Here is a 24,071-nt window from a genome sequence, read left to right on the forward strand (position 1 = left end):
AATTGAGAGCATTGCTCGATCAGGATTCGTGTCAAATGCAGGAAGAACTTGCAGAAGCATTAGGCGTTGATCAAACAACAGTTTCCAAACGCCTCAAAGCCATGGGAATGATTCAAAAGATGTTACATTGGGTTCCACATGAATTGAAAGACAGAGACGTTGAAAGACGAAAAACCATTTGCGAATTGCTGCTTCAAAGACAGAAAAGAAAGGGGTTTTTGCATCGCATTGTTACTGGCGATGAGAAGTGGATCCATTACGAGAACATGAAATGAAAAAAGGCCTGGGTGAAGCCAGGTGAACCAGGTCCATCACAACCGAAACGAGATATTCACTGTGCAAAGGTTATGCTGTGCATATGGTGGGATATGAAAGGTGTGGTGTACTATGAGCTGCTGCAACCGGGTGAAATTATTAATGGAGAATGTTATCGACGACAATTAATGCATTTGAAGCAAGCTCTGGCCAGGAAACGACCAGAATGGGAGAACAGACACGATAAACTTATTTTTCAACATGATAACGCTCGCCCACATGTTGCAAAACCGGTCAAAACCTATTTATAAAATGTCGGATGGGAAGTTTTACCCAACCCGCCGTATTCACCAGACGTTGCTCCTTCGGACTACTACTTGTTCGATTGCATGAATAACAATTTGATTGGACAGCGGTTCATTTCTTCAGAAGATATCGAAAAATGGGTCGCTGACTGGATCGCTTCAAAGGATGAGGACTTGTTTCGCCACGGAATCCGTAACTTGCCTGACAGATGGACGAAAGTGGTGGCTCACGATGGACAATATTTTTCTTAAGGTATTTATGTATTTTGTGTTTGAACTACAGCTTCAATGTGTGAGTAACAACTGCACGAATTAATTCCTAGACCAAATAGGTATGTCACACATCCGCACATGCGTTCTGCAGGGTTGCCAATTCAAATTGGTAGATACAATATACACCACCCTGTATATGAACACAGATCAGTTCTGCTATAATCCACTGCATATTCATCTGATTTTGTTTACCTGATTACTCTCTCCTTCCACATATTATAGGTCTCAGTATGCCACGGGTCACTGTATTGCACTTACACATTGCTAGCATAGAACGATCACTTAAAATATGACTGAGGTAAAATGTCAAAAATACAGTCTACCCAATAAACTCACCTCGAGCATGGGATTCAAGAGCTGAGTGGTGGAGGAGGGACTGCAGGCAGAGGATTAGGAATTCTCTGCTGTTGTCCCTGACTCTTTCATTGCGCACTTCCTGGTCAAGTGAATCAAATGACAGTTTATCATCCTACAAAAAGCGAAAAAGAAATGACACTCTGTACAGTCATTTCACATTCCCTCTCTCTCTTCTTCCCTCCACCCACTCTCTCTATCAATCAATCACAATGATGAGAATGAAGCATTGATACAGCAGAGAGAATAAACCCATAATGTGCCAGTCCCATTTCTGGTTTCCAGGTATTTTTTTTTAAAAAAAAAAAAAAAAAATCCAGACCATATTACAATACTCTAAGGGCCTCCTTGTTGGCATACTGGCAATCCTGTCACCTTGTAATCAACAGGTCTTGGGTTTGATCCACAGTGGAGGAACACCGGGGTTCAGATCCCACTTTCAACTATAGGTTCAGTCCCAATTAGCTTATCTGTACATTAAAGCAAACTTTGAAATAATACCATAACATATTAGTATTATAAAAAAGTCTTCAACTTCACTTGCTAATCAAATGGATGCCGTTTAACATTTGTTCAACATTGTTGAAAACAAATTAACAAAATAAAATATAAAAATATTTTTACACAGAACATCTACACTCAAGAAACGTGTTGGGGGAAAATGCATTTTTTACAGCGTCAATTGCTGGCAAGCATCCAAACCATCCCCAACTTTTCCAGGCCAGTGGGAACCCATTTCTTTGTTTGTTTGTTAAACACAACGACAGAAGGGTGAATAATGAACTAACTGGTGAAATAGATGATCGGTCAAACACAATGAACAACCATGCTTTACCCAGACTTTGAACCTATGACACAACAAAAGCAAGCCTGTAATTGTGAAATGTACACAGTGTCCCAAAAGATACTTCACAGCTTCAAAGTCATACAGCACAACTTGTAATTGACATAGAGGAATATACTTTATTGTAGGTGATTCACCAATGCCTAAAGTTTTTTTTGTCAGGTATTGAATAAGATGGTGCACCACCACACTGAGCCTTAGAGGTGAGAAATGCCTTGGGGAGGACATTTCCAGCACGTTGGATTGGATTGAATTCTTAGATCCCCTGACATAGAACACCCCTACACGTCTATTTGTTGGGTTATGTCAAGGACACAGTGTACAGCACTCCCGTCATTCATCTTGATGATTTGAGCTGCCATTGCCACAATTGACAGGGTTTTGCTTGAGAGGGTATGGACAGAGTTAAAATTTCAATGTGTTGTACACACCACCACAGGTACACATTTTGAAGTACACTAATACACAATACAACTTCATGCCTTGGCATACAACTATCTGAAAATTTAAAGTGAGATCTACATATTGAAGCTACAGCAAACAAGGTTAATGGGTTTTGTTATGCAATAAAAACAGTAAGAAATGTAGTAAATCTAGAAGCAGCAAAAACACTATACTATGGCATCATTCATTCTGTACTGCGGCATGGCATAATTTTCTGGGTGAACATGAACAAAAACATTACATTATTCAGATTACAAAAAAGAGCAGTTAGAATTCTAGCAAATGTCCCAACAGATTAACCATGCAAACCATTATTTAAAGAACTACAGATTTTACCAGTTCCATGCATATACCTGTATGAAATCCTAACACTCATGAAAAATTGTCAAACTATATTTGCAGTAAATAGGGACTACCACACATACAACACAAGAATGACTTACATATGGAACTGCACAATACCACATTCTGCCAAAAAGGGGTAACATATAATGGAATACGCTTCTTTAACTTTGCTACCAAATGCAACGAAAGACAAATTCATTACCAGTATACAAGTTAAATCTAAAAAGATTCCTAAGGGAACATTGTTTTTACACAGTACAAGAGTACATCAATACCGTAAGTGGCAGGAACAACAAAAATAATATAAAATGAAACTGCATGTATTATCATCAGTATTTATAGTTTATTTTCCTTTGCGGCTTTTATTGCAATTGGTTCCATTTATATAGATGTAAATATAGGTGACTATTTGATGCTCTTGTATAATATCGTAGATGATGAAACAAACACAAATTCTATTTTATCTCTTGTAATTTATATCATATTATGCCTGTAGTTTTATAGATGTATTCTGTTTGAACATGTACAATGTGACAATTCCAAACTTTGTAAAAGTTGAACAGATGCTAATAAATCAAATCAAATTAAATCAAAATCAAATCAAATGAGACAAGGTATGCTTCTTTATCTCCATTATGGTAAATCAAATGAGACATGGTATGCTTCTTTATGCCAATTACATGTTGTGCTGTATGACATCAAAGTTGTAAAGTACCTTTAGGGACACACTGTATTTTAGAAGCTACAGCATAAGAGAAGTGTAATACCTTGAGATCTTCAAATGCCTCTGAAACAAATCTCCGCACTGATGGGTCCACTTCTTCATTCTTCAGATTAAGGAGCAAAGCTCGAAACCGATCAAACAGCTCCTAAAGACAGAGAAAATGAAAACTTTTAAAAAATTCAGAAGAAATAAGAATTACTCAAAAATTATATATATGGAGCACATCCTGGAAATCATCAAGTGAAGCTTCCAAAGTTGCATTTCAAAAATCATTTTGCTTTTTGTGAAGTGCACTATATATATATATATATTTATATATATATATATAAATCAAATAAGGTAAAAGGAAACACTCACCGGACAGTAGGAAAATTCAAAATTTTCGCTAATTTATAGCATCATCGGTGTGAGAAGAAACAGAAGACGATTCCGTGTTTCCTTTTACCTTATTTGATTTTTACTTAGCCCTTTTGGCCCTCCTTGCTTTTATCCATTATATATATATATATAAAAAGTAGGGCTGAACCAATACTGACGTCAATCGGTATCAGTATCAGAATGTATCGGTTGGAATTTATTTACCGATACCGACAGATATATTTCTGGCATTTTCTTCTTTCACGGCAGGGTCTGCAAAAATGCATAACATAGATCCAGTATGAAGATTTTTTTTCACAAATGGAGTAAGCCACCATCTTTAAAATTTAATGTAACAGAAAACATCAAGAAACTTTGTGAAAACAATGATGACTTTGAATTACCTGATGATATTTGGGATTCATAATTTTAAATAAGAAATAATGTGATCAAAATTTTTTATCTGAAATAAAAATACAACAGACTGCTTCTTTTCACAGTTAGGTTTCTATATTACAACAATGTAACATTGACAACTTCCATTATACGTATAACGGATTCTGTTTGTTTAAAAAATTGCTAACCATTATTAGTCAAAATATAAATAAATGTCTGATGAAGGGAGTGTGTGTTCTCCTGAAACATTACAACGAAAAACTGTTTTCTTATGCTTGTAATAACAGTGAACTACAAGAAAATGATTTATATGTTGTTTCTTTATAATGTTTTTGGCAGATGCAATCCATTTTCCATGATTCTGCATAACTAAAAGGGTAATTCTGACATCAGGAAATATTGTGTTGGTAAATAAACTCTAAATTTCCATGCAAAACATGGTAGGAAAATGTGCCTCACACCTTTCAAAAACATGGAAAATGAACATTACAGCATGTTGTTTCATATTTTGTGTTTCCATCAAAAGCAAAATATGCATGTCTCTACCGACAGTACACATAGTGCTTCACATTCCACTTTAAACTGTAGGTCCAATCCCAATTAGCTTATCTATGCATAAAGTGGACTTAAAAACTCAATCTCACAACTCAATAATAGACATAAGATCTTTAGCTGGTAAATTGTACAAAAATGGTTAACACTGCGGTACAAAACATTTTACTTCAAAACACAAAATTTTATCCACGATTTCATCACCGTTAAACACCAACTTTTGCTGTGTATATGGTGAAGGAAATGACAGACTTGTAAATTCAAATAGAGTTTAAAATAAAAGTATCACTTATTTTATCCTATGTTTCCCTAGTTCTGATAGACAAATAAAAATTTCAAAGTACTCACAAATTCTTTGCATTCAGGGAAATTCCGCAGGGGATGCAAAAATATCCTGAGATCTGTGCCTCTGGTTCTCGCTAATGCTATAGAAGTCCGGGCATCAAGTGTCTGAGCGAGGTGCCAGTAATCAGCATCTGAAAGCAAAAAAGAAAGTTATGATCTTGCTAGGTATACAAAATGATTAAAAACAACTGAGACAATCACAGCACGTATCTTAGCTTTGTTGGTAGAAGGAAGAATTATTGAGAAGGTTGTGATTTTCTACCTTTCCTGATATAGGTTAAGGCCACAGGGAACAATTTGCATACAGCCAGACAGGAGGTTCTGGAAAGACCCTAAACCAACCTTCTCCCACTGACCTTTTCCCGTGGTGAGCTGGTAAAGGAGGGGTCTATGTGCTGGTTGGTCGTAGGATGGGGAGAAAACAGCATTAGCATATTATTCCACTTGTTCTCTTGGGACTATCAGACTTGCGATAGCGTAGAAAAACACATGAACGGAAAGAAGATGATTTTAAGATTATTTTTGTAGTGGGTAAAGTTGATACTTCCATTTCATTAGCAGTAACTTGAAGTTGTTTCTGCATAAGGAACATGGAATTCTGTAAATACTTATTCATCATATTTTTCACAGATCGTATCTAACTTACAAATCAACTGAAAAAAACTGCTTCCACTTGCAACATGGTGAGAAATTCACTCTCTCTTGTACAGTGTTTTTTTTTCAGTAGCATTGCCCATTTCAAAGATAATGAAATAAATACACACTTTGGCGCAAAACAGTCACTCTTTCTTTGCATATATACACACAAAACATGTGGAACAAGTTGTTCAATGACTGACTACATAACTAAATCTCTAGCATTCTTAAACCTGAAGGTTTATGACTGCAGCAACACAAGCTTTCCATCTGTCCCTATTCTGGGCAAGCCAATCCAATCTTTTCCAATCTTACCGATTTCCTTTAGGTCCATCTCAACGCTATCCCTCCATTTTCATCTTGGCCTTCCTACAGATCTCTTACCATCAGCTTTCCCAACACGAATCCTGTTAACTCTTTATTTCCTCTCCCTTTCGTGTTGTTCAATGACAAAATGGTAATTGGGGCTGCTCACTTTACGGAGAGCTTGCACTTACCACTTTGGTTTTCTGAGTTCTTTATTATTTTCACTTGAAAATTTTCGATTTCTCAAAATTTTAAGATGGGACCTCTGTGTACACTAGTGGATTTAACTCTTGCATGGCTCAGATCCCACTTCATGCTGTAGGCCCAATCCCTTTTAGTATACAACGAATTTTCTGATGTGACAACACAATAAACTGACACACCTCCAGTGCAGTTCAACCAGTACATGGAAGAGTACATACCCAAAAATCGAGTAAAGGAGGGGGGATATCTTTTGGGGGAGAAAAGGGGAAATGAAGGCTGAACCTGAAGATCAAGCACAGATAGGTTATCCAGGACTAGATCTACAGTTTAAATTGAGATCTGAACCAGTATATGCTCCCAGTGTGAAGTGAACTTAGATCAACAGATTTGTTTGTTGTTATTATTATTACTCTGCCACTTTTCTAGCTCTCTTGGTTAATCATCATGATGAGAATGAATGAGGAATTGATGAACTAGAAGAAAGAAGAAACACAATTAATTGTCAATGCCTCATCCAGGATTCGAGCCCTTGGCCTTGCATTGTACTGCACTACACGATCTACTACAGAGGCTGATCTGGTTTATTTTAGTTCATTTTTCTGTCTACTTGGGCTAATCGCAAAATTGAGAATGAGTCGTGATATGATGAAATGAACTACGCCCTGGCCAGGATTTGAACCTGGGACCGCTGACATCGTAGTGCTCTGATTTAACCACTTTGTCACGGAGGTCCGTTTCGGCACTTTAATTTCAAGGCAATAATATTAAGCGTTACTCTATGACAATTAATAGTAATTTAATTAAATTGATGAATGCAAAACATATACTTGTACCAAAAGTACCTGATATAGATTTGATTGTGACAGTTAAAAAACCTTCATGATGGATTTTCCCAGTCAATCTTTTTCATAACACGGTCACTTATAAAATAAATATAACAAAACTACATAACAGTACCATAAAGTGTAAACTTGGTACTCTTTAGCTGTACACAGCGTAAAATGAATAATTACCTTGCAAGTACTTTAATTTTGAAAGTGAATTGACTGCATTGAGTCTTTCATACTCGGACCCAGTTTTTGCAACTTGCAGAAGCCTTTTTGCTAGAGTAAACTGTACCTTCCTGATCATCCATATCAAGGTAGATGGTTCGGAGCCTGTCACTTCTGCATCCTCTGCAAAGGGAAGAATGGTATTAATAAGAGGAAAGTTTCCAAGTTAAAACACAAAGGTACTTTACATAAATATTGCATGGCATTGAAGTTAATGTTATATTTTAACATTACTTTATTTTCCATAATACAAAATTAATAAATACATGGAAGCAAATTATTACATTTTTCTGGACTGTCACGTACACAAACTGCATTGTTGTTCTTTGAGGTAGAGGATCATAGATGGCAGCATGCAAGAAGAACGACGTTTATATTTGATGATGCATAAAGCAGTTTAGAAAGTGGGCCAGAGAGGGCAGCACCCAAGAAAACTTATACAATTATAAATAGAGGAGGAAAGCGCTGATGTGGTGAAATAATGATTGTAGATATTAATACTAATTATAATGAAATATATAAATGAACTTGGCACAATAATGGGATATAAATAAGGTAGAAAGGGTAATTAATATTCAGTAATAGCATAAGTGATCATTATATAAAAGCAAAGAAGTCGAATTGTAATTACGATTCTGGGTCTATTTCGGTTCCCACGAACTGAGAGTTTCGTGCGACTTTTGGGTTGTTTTTCCCAGGTGTAGCGCCATCTTACGGCAGGCACCCAAGCACTTTTGGTAGGCGCATCTATTGCAGCTCCAAGTTAAGGTTAGCGCCGGCCAGGCGGCGATCTTTAACTAACCCCTTTCTCTTTGTTTGTCTGGGAGATCGATTTTATTAATATTTCCGTCAATTTGAAAAAGATCGATAAAGAAAAGAAAGAAGAAAAAGTACACAATATGTATTTAATTGCAAAAAGAAGCAGCCTTAGCAATTATAAGAAGAAGCATTATTAATTATAAGAAGAAGAAGCCTTATTAATTGCAAGAAGAAGAAGCCTTAGCAATTATAAGAAGAAGAAGCCTTAGAAGTAGAAGATGCCTTATTAATTACAAGAAGAAGCAGCCTTATTAATTATAAGAAGAAGAAGCCTCAGCGATTACAAGAAGAAGAAGCCTAAAGAAGATTGGTTTCAATTAATAAGAAATAAAAATAGAAGAAAAATATTGTATGAAAATATTTCCAAAGTTATGTAATATTTGTACATGATTATTCAAGAATATATTACGAATTGTACCCTCCGTAGTGGGTTAAATCTATTGTTTCTTTCCATATATTCGTAGTGTTAGTCACCCTGATCTGTGCCCAGAGGTATCTCATTGTTTCTACCCTGTGCTAAGCTGGCAGATGCTCACGTGAGAGGATGTATCAGGACAACTTACTTGGATTGATTCTATTAACCTCTTAACATAAAAACCTGAGTATACTAGGGTTTTTAATTTTCACGAAAATATAACATCCCGAGTATATTCGGGGTTAACATCTGTTTATCTGTACACATTTTAAAAGGACGGTTATACTCGTTTTCCTATGTTTCTGTATGTTTCTGCTAGATAGTGCTGTTGAAGTTGTTGTTTACTTGTTTTTCCGGTAGACGTCACTAATCTCCTTCTTTCAACGTTTATTTTAGTCTACAGCGTAGGTGTGAGAAAGTCAGTTCAGGTGCCTTTGTTTTCTTCCGTGTTTCTTGGCGGTATTGTTCTCCTTTTGTAAAAATGGAGAGTGAAGAAGAGCTTGATACTGAGTTTAGTGGTTCAGATAGCTCTGAAGAAAGTTATGAAGAAAGTTCAGAGGTAAGTGATGTGTCCGATTCATCGGAAACTGACTTGGCATGTGCCAGACAGAGGTGTGAAACTGATACTTCTGGACAACTCCCAACTGCCCGACCACACTTTACTTTCATAGGTAAACCCAAAGTGAATTTCAAGCCACATACTGAGGATGTTATGCACTACTTTTATCAGTTTATTGATGATGATTTTGTAGGAAATTTGGTGACTGAAACTAACAGATACGCAAGGCAGACACTGGAATGAGAATGGAAAGACAGAACAATGGACGAAATGTATATATTATTTCACTCATACTGTTACAGAATATTGTAAAGAAACCTACCTATCAAATGTACTGGACTAAGAATCCAATTTTAGCTACACCAATTTTTCGACAAATTTTAGGAGTTTCATAGATTTGTGAATTTGAAGAGAAATCTGCATATCTCTGATAATAGTACATATGACGCTGAGGGTCATCCTCAACCAAAACTGAATAAAATATGACCAATTTTGGATCACTTATCTACCAAATTTAAATCTTCCTTGTACTCCAGAACGAGATGTGACAATTGATGAAAGTTTGATGTTACACAAAGGACCGTTGGGATGGGTCCAATATATACCCATGAAACGAGCCAGATTTGGCATAAAGTCATTCCTGCGGTCTGGTCCCTAATAATATACACAGGCCCTGGCACTAAATTTCATGAGGACTATAATGATTTACCCATGTCATCACAAGTTATCATGACACTCATGAAACCCCTGCTGAATATGGGATACTGCCTAACTTTAGACAACTACTACAGTTCTCCCCAGCTTGCTGACATTTTGATATCTAATAGAATAGATGTGTATGGCGCTGTGCATCCCACAAGAAAGGATATGCCTCCATTGTTTCAAAGGATGAAACTGAAGAAAGGAGAGACTGTAGCATTCTAACGAGTGAAAACTTCTTGCACTAAAGTAGAAAGACAAAAGAGATGTCTCAATGTTATCCAGTTTCCACAGTGCGGAAATGGAAACATGCAAAGGAACAAAAATGTTGTGAAGCCTGTGGTCATGTTTGCATATAATGATACAATGGGAGGTGTTGATAGGGTAGATCAAAACATTGCAACAATCCATTGCCACGAAAGCGAGGTAAAAATATTATAAGAAAATATTTTCCCACCCCTTACAACTAGCTGTGTGGAATGCCTTCGTACTCTAGAGAAAACATGGAGGACGGAAGAGTGCCCTTGACTTTCGTGTTGCTGTCATTGAGAAAGTGGTTGCTCATCATCAAAGAGAAGAATTTTCACCGAAAGCAGCTGGTCGCCCTTCAGCAACGGCAACACCAATGTGACTTGTTGGTCGCCATTTTCCTTCAGTGATTCCTCCAACTGAGAAGAAGCAAAATCCTACAAGAATGTGCAGCAGTGTGCGTGATGCTAGAGGGAAGAAGGCTAGAAGAGAATCCAGATACATGTGTGAGGAATGCAGTGTAGCTTTGTGCATTGATCCATGTTTTAGGGCTTATCACACAGCCAGTAACATATAAACAATGTATTTCACGTCAGACAGTCCGTAACATATAAACAATGTATTTCATGTTTAGTGTGTACACTTATACACATTTTAGGACTAATGACAGAGACCATATAATATAAACAATTGTTTCAAGTTCACTAATTAGTGTTTCAGTGCTGTTTTGTGTTTATTTTGATTATTAAAATAACTTATCTTGCTTTTTTCCACAAGTTCTATTGGTAATATTCTACTCATTGATAGGACGAGTATACTTGGGATTTTATTTTAGGGGCCTTTTAGAGGAATGTCTCTCATTGTTGAGTTGTCAACAATCAACATTATTATAACCATTTACCATTTATAATGTTCTTAACTGCTTATTTCAACAGAGTAATATAAAAATTACATTAAAATCGAAACTATTTTTTTAAAAAAAATCTGTTAAGAGGTTAATTTCCATGGAACATACCACCATCCACATGTGTACTTTTTGTTTCACTGATAAGTGGGCTTCCGATACATATTGTTAACCCGTGAGCCACTAGAAGCGCTAGTGTAGTCTGTTTATCTGCTGCATTTGCTCTGCTCCTCCCCACCATCCAAACTAGGTTTCAGCTGCTGCAGTGTGGGGTCCGAATGGGATGTCCCCATCCACTGTCAATGTTAAACTCATGCGCCTCTTTGATCTTGGTGTCAATTAGTGTGTGTGATATACCAGTTGGCCACAATTAAAGTTGCCCTACTCTGGAGCTGTTCAAAACAATTGATTTGGCTGAAACTTGGTATAGAAGATATGGAGACCTTGGAAAAGCGAATGCCGACAACAAAAAGAAAAAAAAGTTACAGTTCCAATTTTCACCAGCAGGTTGAAATGTGGTGCTGGAATCTGGTGCACAGTCAACAACATTCAGGGAAACACTTGGTGCTATCATTAGTCACACTGCCTTATGCTTCCAAAGGGTCATTTACAGGGTGCATGTTGAACACTGCTGTACCGACATGAACTCAAATTACAGGTTGTTACCTCAGCATCACATTTGCACCTGGTGGTGAAAATTTGAACTATTTCTTTCGTCAGCATTTGCTTCCCTGTGGTCTCCATAGCCTGTACACCAAGTTACAGCGGAATCCGTTCCTTAGAACAGGCTTCAGAGGGCAAATTTAATTGCGGCATCCCGGGATACCGGGTTGAAAGGTTTTGGGACTGTGTGCATGTTGAATTTGACGTGCTTGGCTAGTCCTGTAGTTGGCTGGGATAGTTTGACATATGTCACGTTCTGCTGTTTACATTTACTGATGGCTCCAATGGAAGTCTGTCCAAGTTCCAATGTGATAGGTGACATTAGCTACCAAAGTTAATATAACTATTACAAGGGTGGATATAAATCATGATTTTTATTTAAAAAATCATTTTTTTTATTTTTTTTTAAAAAAAACTGCTTACATTTGCTTGCATGGTTTTTGGCACCATGCATATAGATATATATTTTTTTATAGAAAGGCTTTTTCTAGTAAATGGCCCTGTAAAATATTTGAACAGTTTAACTAAAGCAAATAAAAAATATACGTAAACATACATTTTTCTGTTTCTGATACTGCAACTACTATGGAAATGTTTGTTAATGAAACTAATTATAATTTCAGTAACTTTTCTTCCAGTGAACCTAAAACATTCTGGATGTACTCTATAATTGTAACTTAAATTAACTTAAATATTTTTATAGTCTTTGTACCTGAATTTTGGAGATTTTTTTAATGATATTGACACTATTTATGGCTTAACATGATTAGTATTTTGTATATTTTTCTACATAAATGTTTGATATTTTTGCCCATAAAATTATTGAAATTTAAATCAAGAGAAATCTTGTGTTTACATTTCCTTTCATATGTGCTTCACAGCATCAGTACATATATTTTATTTCCTTTATTTTCCTATCTTAGAACCTAATAATCATCATTAAATGATTACGAGAATAATGTACTTTTCACCAAAAGTGTTTCTGATATCTACAAAATCCTTATGTACATTATTCTATAAATTATTTATTTAGTGTTTTAAATCAATGATTTCTTTTAAAAAAATCACCTGTCTTAACTCAATGCACCTTGGTTACAAGTAAGTTGCATGGAAAAGGTTAGTAATTTGCTTCTCTGTATTTATTAATATTGTACTACCACATCTTTCATTACCCATAACATGAACGAAGTTAATACTTGGGAAACACTTTGATGGATGAATGGAAATGTGACAAGGAGATAAACTGTAGAATACAGGGTGGTGCAAAAGTCAGTTTACCCAAAAAGCACATTGTATTACGATAGTTTGAATTTGAATTTAAAATTTTGGGTGCGTCAGCACTAAGGCTATTTTGCACCCGTCACATTCTACGGGGTCCAGCCCCTTATCATTACAAATAACAACTCTAACGTTGCAGAACTAAAATCATAAAATATTATAATCTTCCGACTTTCGTTAAAAGCTGAGGCTGTAAAGGGGCACTCAGCACACATAAGGACAAAAGAACAAGACAATACAAACAAAATTATACTGGCCATGAAGCCAGTCGCCAGAGCCTCGTTAGTCTTCAGTCCAGGGTGTACTAAAGTGGAAGTGAGGTTGACATTTGGGTGTACTATGTGGAAGGTCACCCCTTACACCCCGTATTACGATAGTGTATGTGCTTCTTGTGCTAAGTAATATTTTTTAGGTATACAGTTGGTAACATTGATGAATAGATTCTCTTGGGCTATCGACCAGGTGAGTTGTGGAAAATATTCAAAGCTTTCGAGAACTAACGTCACTCATCTTCAGGGTTCAAGTGCAGTTCTGAGTGTCAACCCGGTGTATATACATTCATGGAGGGGGGATCCCGGTGAAGATGGCGGACCAATCTGGTGGCATGTCTGCTGCCTGCTCACTTCTGGTTAATGAATGCTAACCAAGCTGGGTCTAGTTCGAGCCCCGTATCGCGATTAAGATTATCTTTTTCTTCATGAATGGCTATTGCTTCCTTCATGATGCGGTCCCAGTAGTTTGAAGTTTTGGCTATGATTTCTGTGTTGCTGAAATCTGGACTATGTCCCTCATTGATTGAATGTTCTTCTAGTCCCGACTTTTCAGGGCGGAAATACTTGATGTTGCTTTGGTGTTTTTTTACAGTGCTGTTCTATTGTCCTACCCATCTGCCAATGTATGCTTTCCCGTATTTGCAGATAATACAGTAAGTAGACCCTGGTGTTTTGAGTCCTAACTCGTCCTTGGGGTTGCGTAGTAGGCTTCTGATCTTCGAAGGTGGTTTGTGAATCGTTTTGATGTTATGTTTCTTGAGAATCCGGCTTATAACTCCGGAGAGATTCCCAGTGTAAGGCAGCATGGCTATCTTCTGGTCAGCTTTGTCCAGGTTCCCTGGAGTGTCCTGATTTTCCGATCTGTCCGAATTCCCTGGCATGTCTGGATTCCCTGGTGTGTCCGGATTCCATGATGTGCCTGGATTCCCCAATGTGTCCGGATTCCCTGATGTGCTGGTCTTCTTGGACAGTACTCGTTTTAATATTTTGTTGAAGTTGTGTTCCAAATACCTGTTCTGTTTGAAAGCCATGCGAAGATGCTGTATTTCTTCTGATAGATGCTCCGCGTCACTGATGGAAATGGCCTGGTGAAATAAAGTAGAGAGTACTGTAGCTCGTTGAGACTGGTGGTGAAAACTGTTGGCATTGAGATATAGATCTGTGTGAGTCGGTTTCTGGTATACACTGTGTCCCAAGGATCCGTCTGGCTTCCATTTGATGAGAATATCCAGAAATGGCAGGCTGTTGTTCTTCTCGGTTTCCATGGTGAACTTGATATTTGGGTGTTGATTGTTGAGGTGGTCTAAGAATGGCTGAAGGTGTCATTGACGTATCTGTAGGAGGCGGCAGGTTTCAACAAAACTGTGCACAGCGCTTCGTGCTCAAAGTTTTCCATGAAAAAATTAGCTATGGCAGGCGAGAGAAGGGAGCCCATTGCCACACTGTCAGTTTGTTCGTAGTTCTGTCCACCATAGCTGAAGTAGGTAGAAGTCAATGTGTGTTTGAACAGACTGATAATTTCTGGTGTGAAGTGGCATTCTAGTAATTGCAAGTGGCACTTTGGTGAAGTGTGACACTACGTCGAAGCTGACTAAGATGTCATCTGGTGATGTTCTGATCTGCTGCAGCGTCTTGCTGAATTCTGCAGAGTTTTTCACATGGTGTTCACATTTCCCTATAAGTGGTTGGAGCTAGGCTGTCAGTAATTTGGCAAGTCTATACGTTGGACATCCAATGGCGTTGACGATCAGTCTTAATGGCACTGCAGTCTTATGTATTTTGGGTAGTTCGTATAGTTGTGGCGGTATTGTTCTGTCGGGTGTCAATTTGTCCAGAATCTGTTTCTGAAAAGAAGTTTTCTTCATAAGTGCTCTGCTCTTCCTATCTGAAATTTCAGAACTTCTTACAGACTCCACATACAGAAAATTTCCCCGAGATATCACAGCAGCAGTTGAAAAGAAGACCAGCACACCAGGGAATCCGGACACATAGGGAGATCCGGACACATCGTGGAATCCGGAGACACTGGGGAATCCAGACACACCAGGGAATCCAGACACATCGGAAAATCCGGACACATCAGGGAACAAGGACACTCCAGGGAACCTGGACAAAGCTGACCAGAAGATAACCATCCTGCCTTACATCGGGAATCTCTCCGGAGTTATAAGCCGGATTCTCAAGAAACATAACATCAAAACGATTCACAAACCACCTTCGAAGATCAGAAGCCTACTACGCAACCCCAAGGACGAGTTAGGACTCAAAACACCAGGGTCTACTTACTGTATTATCTGCAAATACGGGAAAGCATACATTGGCAGATGGGTAGGACAATAGAACAGCACTGTAAAAAAACACCAAAGCAACATCAAGTATTTCCATCCTAAAAAGTCGGGTCTAGCAGAACATTCAATCAATGAGGGACGTAGACCAGATTTCAGCAACACAGAAATCATAGCCAAAACTTCAAACTACTGGGACCGCATCATGAAGGAAGCAATAGCCATTCACGAAGAAAAAGATAATCTTAATCGCGACACGGGGCTCGAACTAGACCCAGCTTGGTTGGCGTTAGTTAATCAGAAGTGCGCACACAGCACACACACCACCCAATTGGTCCAACATCTTCACCAGGATCCCCCCTCCATGAACGTATATACACTGGGTTGATGCTCAGAACTGCACTTGAACCCTGAAGATGAGAGTGACGTTAGCTCTCGAAAGCTTTGAATATTTTCCACAACTCACCTGGTCGATAGCCCGAGAGAATCTATCCATCATCTGCCACCAGGAAAGCTTCAACTCTTACTTGGATTGGTAACATTGTCGTGTGACACTGGCAACAGTGCACTCGTTATTCTTTATTCGACAGTTGAGTCTCTGGCTTGTTGTAGTGTGGTTCTTTTGTTGTTTGCAAGCAAGTTGTGGTCTGTGACATGTTGAAAACTGCAATGGCACATAAGTACACAACAGAACAGCGTGTGTGCATGCTTCAATTGTGGTGGAAGCATGATAAAGATACAACAGCAGTGCTGGCAGGTTTTCGGGCCAAGTTTCCTGCTGCAACTTCACCAACACGGTAACATGTGTAACCGATCTTGATGCACCCCTATAAAAGTTGACCGCCCTCACTGGGGAAAAAAGGCGGTTAGAACAGTTAATGTCTTTTCTAAAGGATGGTTGGGGTGCGTGACTGGGAAGACAGTCCAGGTCAAGCATTGATACTGTTTGGATCTGTGTGATCATGGATCTTGGGTTTTCGAGCAGTGGAAAGCTGTGAGCGAACTAACGGCCTGTGCAGAATATCTACCAGAACGTGAAATAGTGTTTCTAAAGAACAAACTGTGAGTGAACAAAAGTGTTCCTAAAGAAGAGAGACAACGATTTCATTACGAACCAACGACAAGATGATTAGAAGATAGAAGACGTCCAACTCATTATCAGCAAGATTTGGTGCTTTGTCCAACTCACTCTAAGTGTTTACCGTTTAGTGTTTTTCAGCAGGTTTAGTGCCAAGTGAATTAAATACCTATGTAGTTACTTCGAAGACGTAAGTACTCAGTGTAGTAAAGCTTAAATACATACAGCATCAAAGAAGTGTTATAAGCATTTCCGATTGTAAAGAATTGTGTATTGTATAAAGAATTGCTAAGAACAATATTGTCTGATATCTCAACAAATTCCACCGGAAGCTGGCCACTCTGTGTATTTTGGAGTCATTTGCAAACCGCAGATGCCAGGTGCCTAGGCCTATAATAAATATTAATACAGCCTTTTAGTGTATACTTTTGTATTTTTAAATATAAAAATCCACTGTTGGTCTCCTTTTGCATTTGACGTCGGTGAACAACAGAACTTAAACTGCAAATATATTTTTATAATGATATACATGCAATTTTTGAAAAGGAGCTCAATATGCCTGGAGTGATTGTTTGTGGGGGGGGGGGGACATTTCTTTGTTTGGCATAATGGGACCTTATTTCTTTGATGCACATGTTACTGTGGAATCCTCTTTGATGCACATGTTACTGTGGAATCCTATCTCGAGATGCTGCAGGATGTTGTTAGTTGAACTTGAAAACAACCCCACTTATTCAGATCACTGTTTTGTATTGCAGCAAGATGGAGCTCCTCCACATTATGGACGTGATGTCCGATTTGTTTTTAGATGACACATTTTGTAGAGTAGATTGGATGCCATGGTACCATTGATTAGCCTGCGTGGTCTTATAATTTGACGACATGCGATTTTGCTTTGTGGGGAATTGTTAAGGATATGGTATACTAATCATCACTGGCAGATTTGGATGCACTGAAAGACTCAATTATCAATGCATTTCATGTCATCAAGAATGATACAAGTTTACTGCAGCGTATTTGCAATTCTGTTGTCGATCGTTGCACACAATGTATTGCAAACAATGGAGGGCACTTAGAACAAAATCACTGAAACTGAAATTTTGTATGTATACTTGAATTTGTGTATGGGTAAACTGACTTTTGCACCACCCTGTAGTCATGGCAAAATTAGTGTTTACGAGAAAGACAAAACTTATTATAAAAAATAGACCTGGCTTTAAGACAGAGGCTTACGAAGTGGTATCCAAAACTTTCCAGATCGGTACTGCCATATGGATAGTAGTTGGAGTAACTCCTATGGAACACTAGAGATTTAGTACTATAGTGGAACCTCCAGCAAAAAAGCCTGCGCAGACCCGTGACTCCTGTGAACCGTACTCCCGCGAGGAGGGAAGGGGGGAGTGGACCATGCTTCCTTATGGCCCGAGCTGAATGGATCCAGGGGAAAGTGCACGAAGGATTTTAGCAGAAGGTTCTTTTGTTTGTGGTCTCTATATAGCATGTTTTGGGAATCTGCATCCCAAGTTACATAAGCTGGGTGGTCACGTTGATTTTTCACATTCATTCATGTGGACTTGTGTACATAGCTAGTGTCAGTTTTTGTGATGGATCCAAAAATCGAATACTGAGTCTGCATCAAATTTTCTGAGAATCTCAGTGAAAGAGAGGTCCTTACAATGATTCAACAAGTGTTCTGGGAAGATTGCCTTTAGCATATACGAGGGGGGGGGGGGGGGGCTGGAAAGTTCATGAAATCACCCAGAAGAAATACACCTGGAACAACCATTTTAATCCGTTATTCAACGTATTCCCCCCGAAGCTCAATACACTTTTTGCAATGATATTTCAACATTTGTAACCCTTTCAAATATAAGGTTTTGTCCTGCCATGCAAACCAGCCCTCCACCTCCTCAACCAGTGCCTCTTCGGACGGAAAATGTGTGCCCTTGAGATGTTTTTTGAGGTTTGGAAAGAGGTGATAGTCGGATGGGGCGAGATCAGGGGAATAGGGTGCATGGTTTGATGGGCCTTGCATGAGGGTGCATTGTCCTGGAGAAATTGCACACCACGGCTCACTATTCCCCAACATTTTTCCTTCAGAGCCACCTTCAATTCAATCAAATATTGGGAATAAACAGCAGCATTGATGTTTTCACCCTGTTTAAGATATTTTATGAGGATGACACAGTCCTTATCCCAAAATACCGATGCCAGAACCTTCCCCGCTGACCTTTGACTACGGAACTTTTTCGGTCAAGGAGACCCACTGTGGCACCACTCCATGGGTTGCTTTTTAGTCTGTGGATCATAATGGTGAATCCATGTTTCATCTTCAGTCACCAGACAGTGCAAAAAATCATCAGGGTGTTGAAATTTGCGCACGATCTCCCGTGACATCTGCACCTGTGTTCTCTTCTCGTCAGCATTCAGACATTTTGGGATCCATTTCGCACTGAGCTTCCGCATGTCCAGATACTCTAATATTATAACACCCACGCACTCACGCAATATCCCCAGATACGCAGCAATGGTTTTGGTGGATATGCGCCTATCCTCCATGAACAAGTCGTGCACTTTGACAATGTTTTCCCTGGTCACTGCACATGCAGGCCTGCCAGAGTGGGGTTCATCTTCAGTCTCACCATGTCCAGTCTTAAAATGCCTCACCCATTTGGCTACTGTTGTATATCCTGGGGCATGTTCCCCCAAAGTCTCATGCAAAATTTAATGGATATCCACGGGGGATTTGTCTTGCAACACGAAAAATTTGATGACACTGCGAAGCTCATTCTTCTCAAATTTCCTTAGGTCCTCCACCATCTCTTCTTACTGAACGTGAAACATAAAAAATAACAATGACAAAAGGATCATATGCAGGATAAGAGGTTTACAATATATGCTCTTTCTAGTGGCTACAACGATTTGTTTCAATTTTTGTTTCTTCTGGATGATTTCATGAACTTTCCAGCCACCCCCCCCCCCCATCCCAAGCAGCTCCCAGATGGCATAGTGGTAAAGTCATCATCTTGTAATTAAGGGAGTCCTGGGTTTGATACCTGGTGGAGGCATATAGTGGTTCGATCTCACTTTAAACTGTAGGTCCAGCCCCAGTTATTCTATCTGTGCATGTGGTCTCAAAAACAAACTGAAACTCAATCAGACATTCCTTAACTTCCCATCAGACAGGTGAAGAGCAAAGCCAAGAGCAGGCTTGTCATTTAATTAAATAGATTGTGCACAAAAAACTCATCCCTTGCAACAGCTGCATGAAATTATGTCTAGCTCTAGCAACAAGAAAATCAGCTGTTGGACCAGAACACCACCTCACCTTGCTCCTTTCTTTATCCAGTAGCTTCTGACCCAAAGTCAAATGACTACTGTCATCTCCACCTACAATACTGCCCTGATTTAAACTAATTCTTGAAGCTTTCCTGGAAGTGAATGATGAAGCGATTCTATTTGGATATGAGCCTTGATTGATTCATTAATTGATTTGGTTTATTTTAAATTCCATTTCTGCCACTTTTGGGTAATCGCAAAAAGGAGGATGAGATGAAAAAGGAGGATGAGATGATGAAACATCCATGCCCAGGTCGGGATTTGAATCAGGGACCCCTGGCATCGTAGCACACCGTGCTAAGAACTCTGCGACAGAGACCGGCCACGGGATTTAAGCCACGTCAGTACTGAATATGATTCTCTCAGCTTCTAGAAGCTAATGTCACTCTCAAGGGTACAAGAAAGCTAACATCACTCTCATCTTCAGGGTAGCGGTCAGCTAACTTCAATTTTAACTTCAGGGATAGACACGATGTAAGCATTTTGTTCCCAGAAATGAAGATCAAGCTGAAAGGTTGTCCTTTTGATGCCATTAAGATTGATTGATTGATTGACTTAGTTTATTTTACTTCGCGTTTTGTGCCTCGTGGCTAATTTGCGAAGATGGGGGATGAGTGATGAAATGATGAAATTGATGAATGGACATTCACAAACAACCAAGCCCGACCGGGATTCGAACCCGGGACCCTTGGCATCGCAGCGCGATGTGCTAACCACTCGGCCACAGGGTCGGGCGATGCCATTAAGAATATGAAAGCAGAATCACAGGTGTTGTATAACACAACCACCAGAAACCAAGGTGTATTGATTTAAATCGGGTGATTTTTTTTTTAAAAAAAAACACTGATTTAAATCACTTTCAAGAAAAAAATTATGGATTAATGTGCATAAGGATTTATAAATACCAGAATCGCTTTTGGTGAAAGTACATTAATCTCTTAATCATTTAATGGTGTTTATTAGGCTCTAAGAAAGGAAAAGAAAGGAAACAAAATACGTATATGTACTGATGGGGTGAAGCTCATACGAAAGGAAATATTATATATGTTTACTTTAAGCACACTTAAATTTCTCTTGATTTAAAATTCAAAAATTTTTATAGGCAACAATAACAAACATTTGGTGTAGAATAATATGCAAAATATTAATTGTGTTAAACCATAAATAGTGTCATTATCATTAAACTGTAAAGAAACATGGCAGCTGATATTTTTCAAACTATCATTAAAACAATCACCAAAATTCAGCTACAAAAAAATGTAAAAAACATTTTAATTACATAGTACCTCCAGAATGTTTTATTTTTACTGGAAGAAAAGTTACTGAAAATCAACAAATATTTCCACAGTAGGTTCATATATACAGTATCAGCAGTGGCGTATACTGGGTTAAAAACCTTGGCTATGGCACCATATCATAGTGTTGGAATGGACAAAAATTTGCTGGTGGGGGTGCTTTTTTTTTTAACTCATTTGGGGTGCCGGATTAAAGTGATGTGACTCTGTGATTAAAAATATATACCTCATAAATAAAACATGGAAATGTACACTGTCAGTAAGGAAAGGATTTCAAGAATTTCATTCGTATTTGCATAAATAAGAGACCCATATTGTGAAATATTATCTAGGCCTATATACGAGAATAAATATAAAATTTCAACCTACCTATTTTCACAACAAGTTCAAGTACTCCTTGTTGGCACAGTGTTAACGTCGTTGCCTTGAAACTAAGGTGTCCCGCTTTCGATACATGGTGGTTTAGATACCACTTTAACTGTAGGTCCGATCCCCATTAGCTTATCTGTTTATAAAGTGGACATACAAGAAAAATCCACAAAGATTTGGAGCTTATCATCATTCGTAAGCCGAATAGACAGCTTGTTAATTGTGTCCCTCATTTCAGTTCACTACACAACACAGCACATATCATTCACAAAAATACAATTCACTCACTACTGTATTCACATGCTGCCTCTAAATAAATTCCATGCATCAAGACCACTAGACGCAATCTAGACTAGAACTGGTCCTTGTCATTTCAGTAATTTTTAGACCATTCCCGGTCAGCCAGCAATTTTCCACTCCCCACTGTATCCCTAGTTGTTTGAAGGTCAACAACCTCTTTTTCAACTCCTCTGCAAGCTTTCGATGATGTTCTTGTCCTTGCCATATGCCACACTTTCCCCTTGCCTGCGATAATTTGGCTTCAAAATTCCCCGTTCTTGGGAAAAATTGGTTGGCAACATTGCACCAGACTGTTGAGGAAGTTCAGAGGGTTTTTCCCCCACCATATGCAACCTTGTTCCCTGTCCTGTAAGAGTTTGGCTCCACAATTCCCTGATCCTGGGAAAATTACATGCTGGGAAAAATTGGTTTGCAACATTGATCGGGTGATCCTTCACGCTTGCCCGTCACCCCCGTGGAGTTGCCTGCCGGTACTGTGACAGCCGCCTCGCGAATTCAAAGAAAGCACGCAATGTTTCCAACTCCTAAGAAATCAGGTTCATCTTCTAATTGAAATGAACAAATTTATGCACATTTTCTGATACATATTTTTTTCTGTATTTTGGTCACGGAGTCTGGGCTTCACAGATAGCCTAGATAGCCCCAAATATATGCCTCTGAGTATCAGAAATCGAAAAATATATATTTACACATATTTTTTCATTTGCCTTAATCAAATTATTCAAATATTTTGCAGGACCATTTGCCAAAAAAAACCTTTCTATAAAAAGCATGTAACTATGCGTATGGTGCCAAAAACAATACAAGTAATTTTTGCAACAAAAACTATTTTTAAATAAAAATCGTGATTTTTATCCACCATCCTGCCAGAAACCATTGCACAGAACCTCTGAGATCAGTGTCTATGTGTGGAAGGAGACTACCTCAAGGATGATTGATTTGATTTATTTTACTTCGCTTTTGTGCCACTTATGGCTAATTTGCCAAGATGTGGATGAGTTATGATATAATGAAATTGATGAATGGACACTCACAAACATCCATGCCCAGGCTGGGATTCAAATCCGGGTCCCCTCAAGCATGAAAGCACCCTCTCTAGTGTGACCACTCTACCTTCTACAGAGCATGTCATTGTGAAGCTAAAGGTAAAGTCACCTCCTGCACATTTGTCAGTTTGTCCTAAGACAACTTTATACTCAGATAGGCAAACGAGGACTGCATCTACAGTTTAAAGGGGAATCCAAACTATTGTGGAATGGCTCCACCAGGGATCGAACCCAGGACCCCTTCATTATAAGGTAACAGTTTTATCACATGCAGGGATTCATATTTGCCAGTCGTAGGTAGGGTCTCACCCATTAGTGACATCCAATAACAGTTAATTAAATCAATGGAAAATTGCATTACAAGGAAAATTACTTTAGACAATTCTCCAGCATAATTGAATTCCAAATTGATGAAGAAGAAAAAATGGAACCACACTACTGTTACTTAGTTCAACGATTTCATAGTAACATAATACTGTAAGAATGTGGTAATATGTTACAGGAACCAGGTTTTGAAGTTATGTGCTAATCCACCATGCTACTAAAACTAACCATTAGGTTCACTACAATTTTTATTCTCCTATACAATACCTGATAAAGTCAACTACCTAAAAAAAAATTAAATATTACTGCTTTCTACCTTCACATTAATTAATTAATTAAAGTTTTAAGACCTCATGCAACGTAGATAACTCATGGTGATACTGCAATTTTTTTTAAAAACTGTCTCATAATAATACAAAAAAAAAAAAACACTGCAAGGACATCTTCTGGCAGACACAGCGAGCAGCACTAGCGGAACTTCAACAGAGTCCCTTTCGTTGTCTCTCGTTGTCTCCGAGATGGAATCAAAAGTTTGGAAGAACTCCAAAAGTGTTTTTTTATCAAGTTTAACAAATATGTTATCGGCATGTGACGTAAGAAGTTTCTTAGCATCATTATAAAAAATATATTATGCAGTAAAACATCCATAGGCAGGTGCGCATGCATTTATGCTTTGAAAATTATTGCTTGGATGTTTCTGCCTCTTAAATATTACAACGAAGAGAATGAATGAGCATAATTAACAAAATAAAAAACACCAATTCTAAAACCAGAACTCAACACTA

The 24,071-nt window shown here is 38.4% G+C and overlaps 1 protein-coding gene across 5 annotated transcripts in view; it reads right to left on the minus strand.

Moving 5' to 3' along the window:
- Window positions 1-24,071, minus strand: part of LOC145998293 (protein SERAC1) — a 73,684-nt gene that overhangs the window by 34,146 nt on the left and 15,467 nt on the right. For all 5 annotated transcript variants that reach the window (XM_083134710.1, XM_083134697.1, XM_083134701.1 and 2 more), the window contains 4 exons: window positions 7,354-7,515; window positions 5,198-5,325; window positions 3,588-3,689; window positions 1,170-1,302 (listed from right to left, as the gene is read on the minus strand). In XM_083134710.1, coding sequence (XP_082990836.1) covers window positions 1,170-1,302; window positions 3,588-3,689; window positions 5,198-5,325; window positions 7,354-7,471 — 481 coding nt within the window. In that variant the 5' untranslated portion in view covers window positions 7,472-7,515. The remainder of the gene's footprint in view (window positions 1-1,169; window positions 1,303-3,587; window positions 3,690-5,197; window positions 5,326-7,353; window positions 7,516-24,071) is intronic.

The sequence above is a fragment of the Lepisma saccharinum genome, chromosome 1 (genome assembly GCF_977018435.1).
Source record: "Lepisma saccharinum chromosome 1, izLepSacc3.1, whole genome shotgun sequence".
NCBI classification, from domain to species: domain Eukaryota; kingdom Metazoa; phylum Arthropoda; class Insecta; order Zygentoma; family Lepismatidae; genus Lepisma; species Lepisma saccharinum.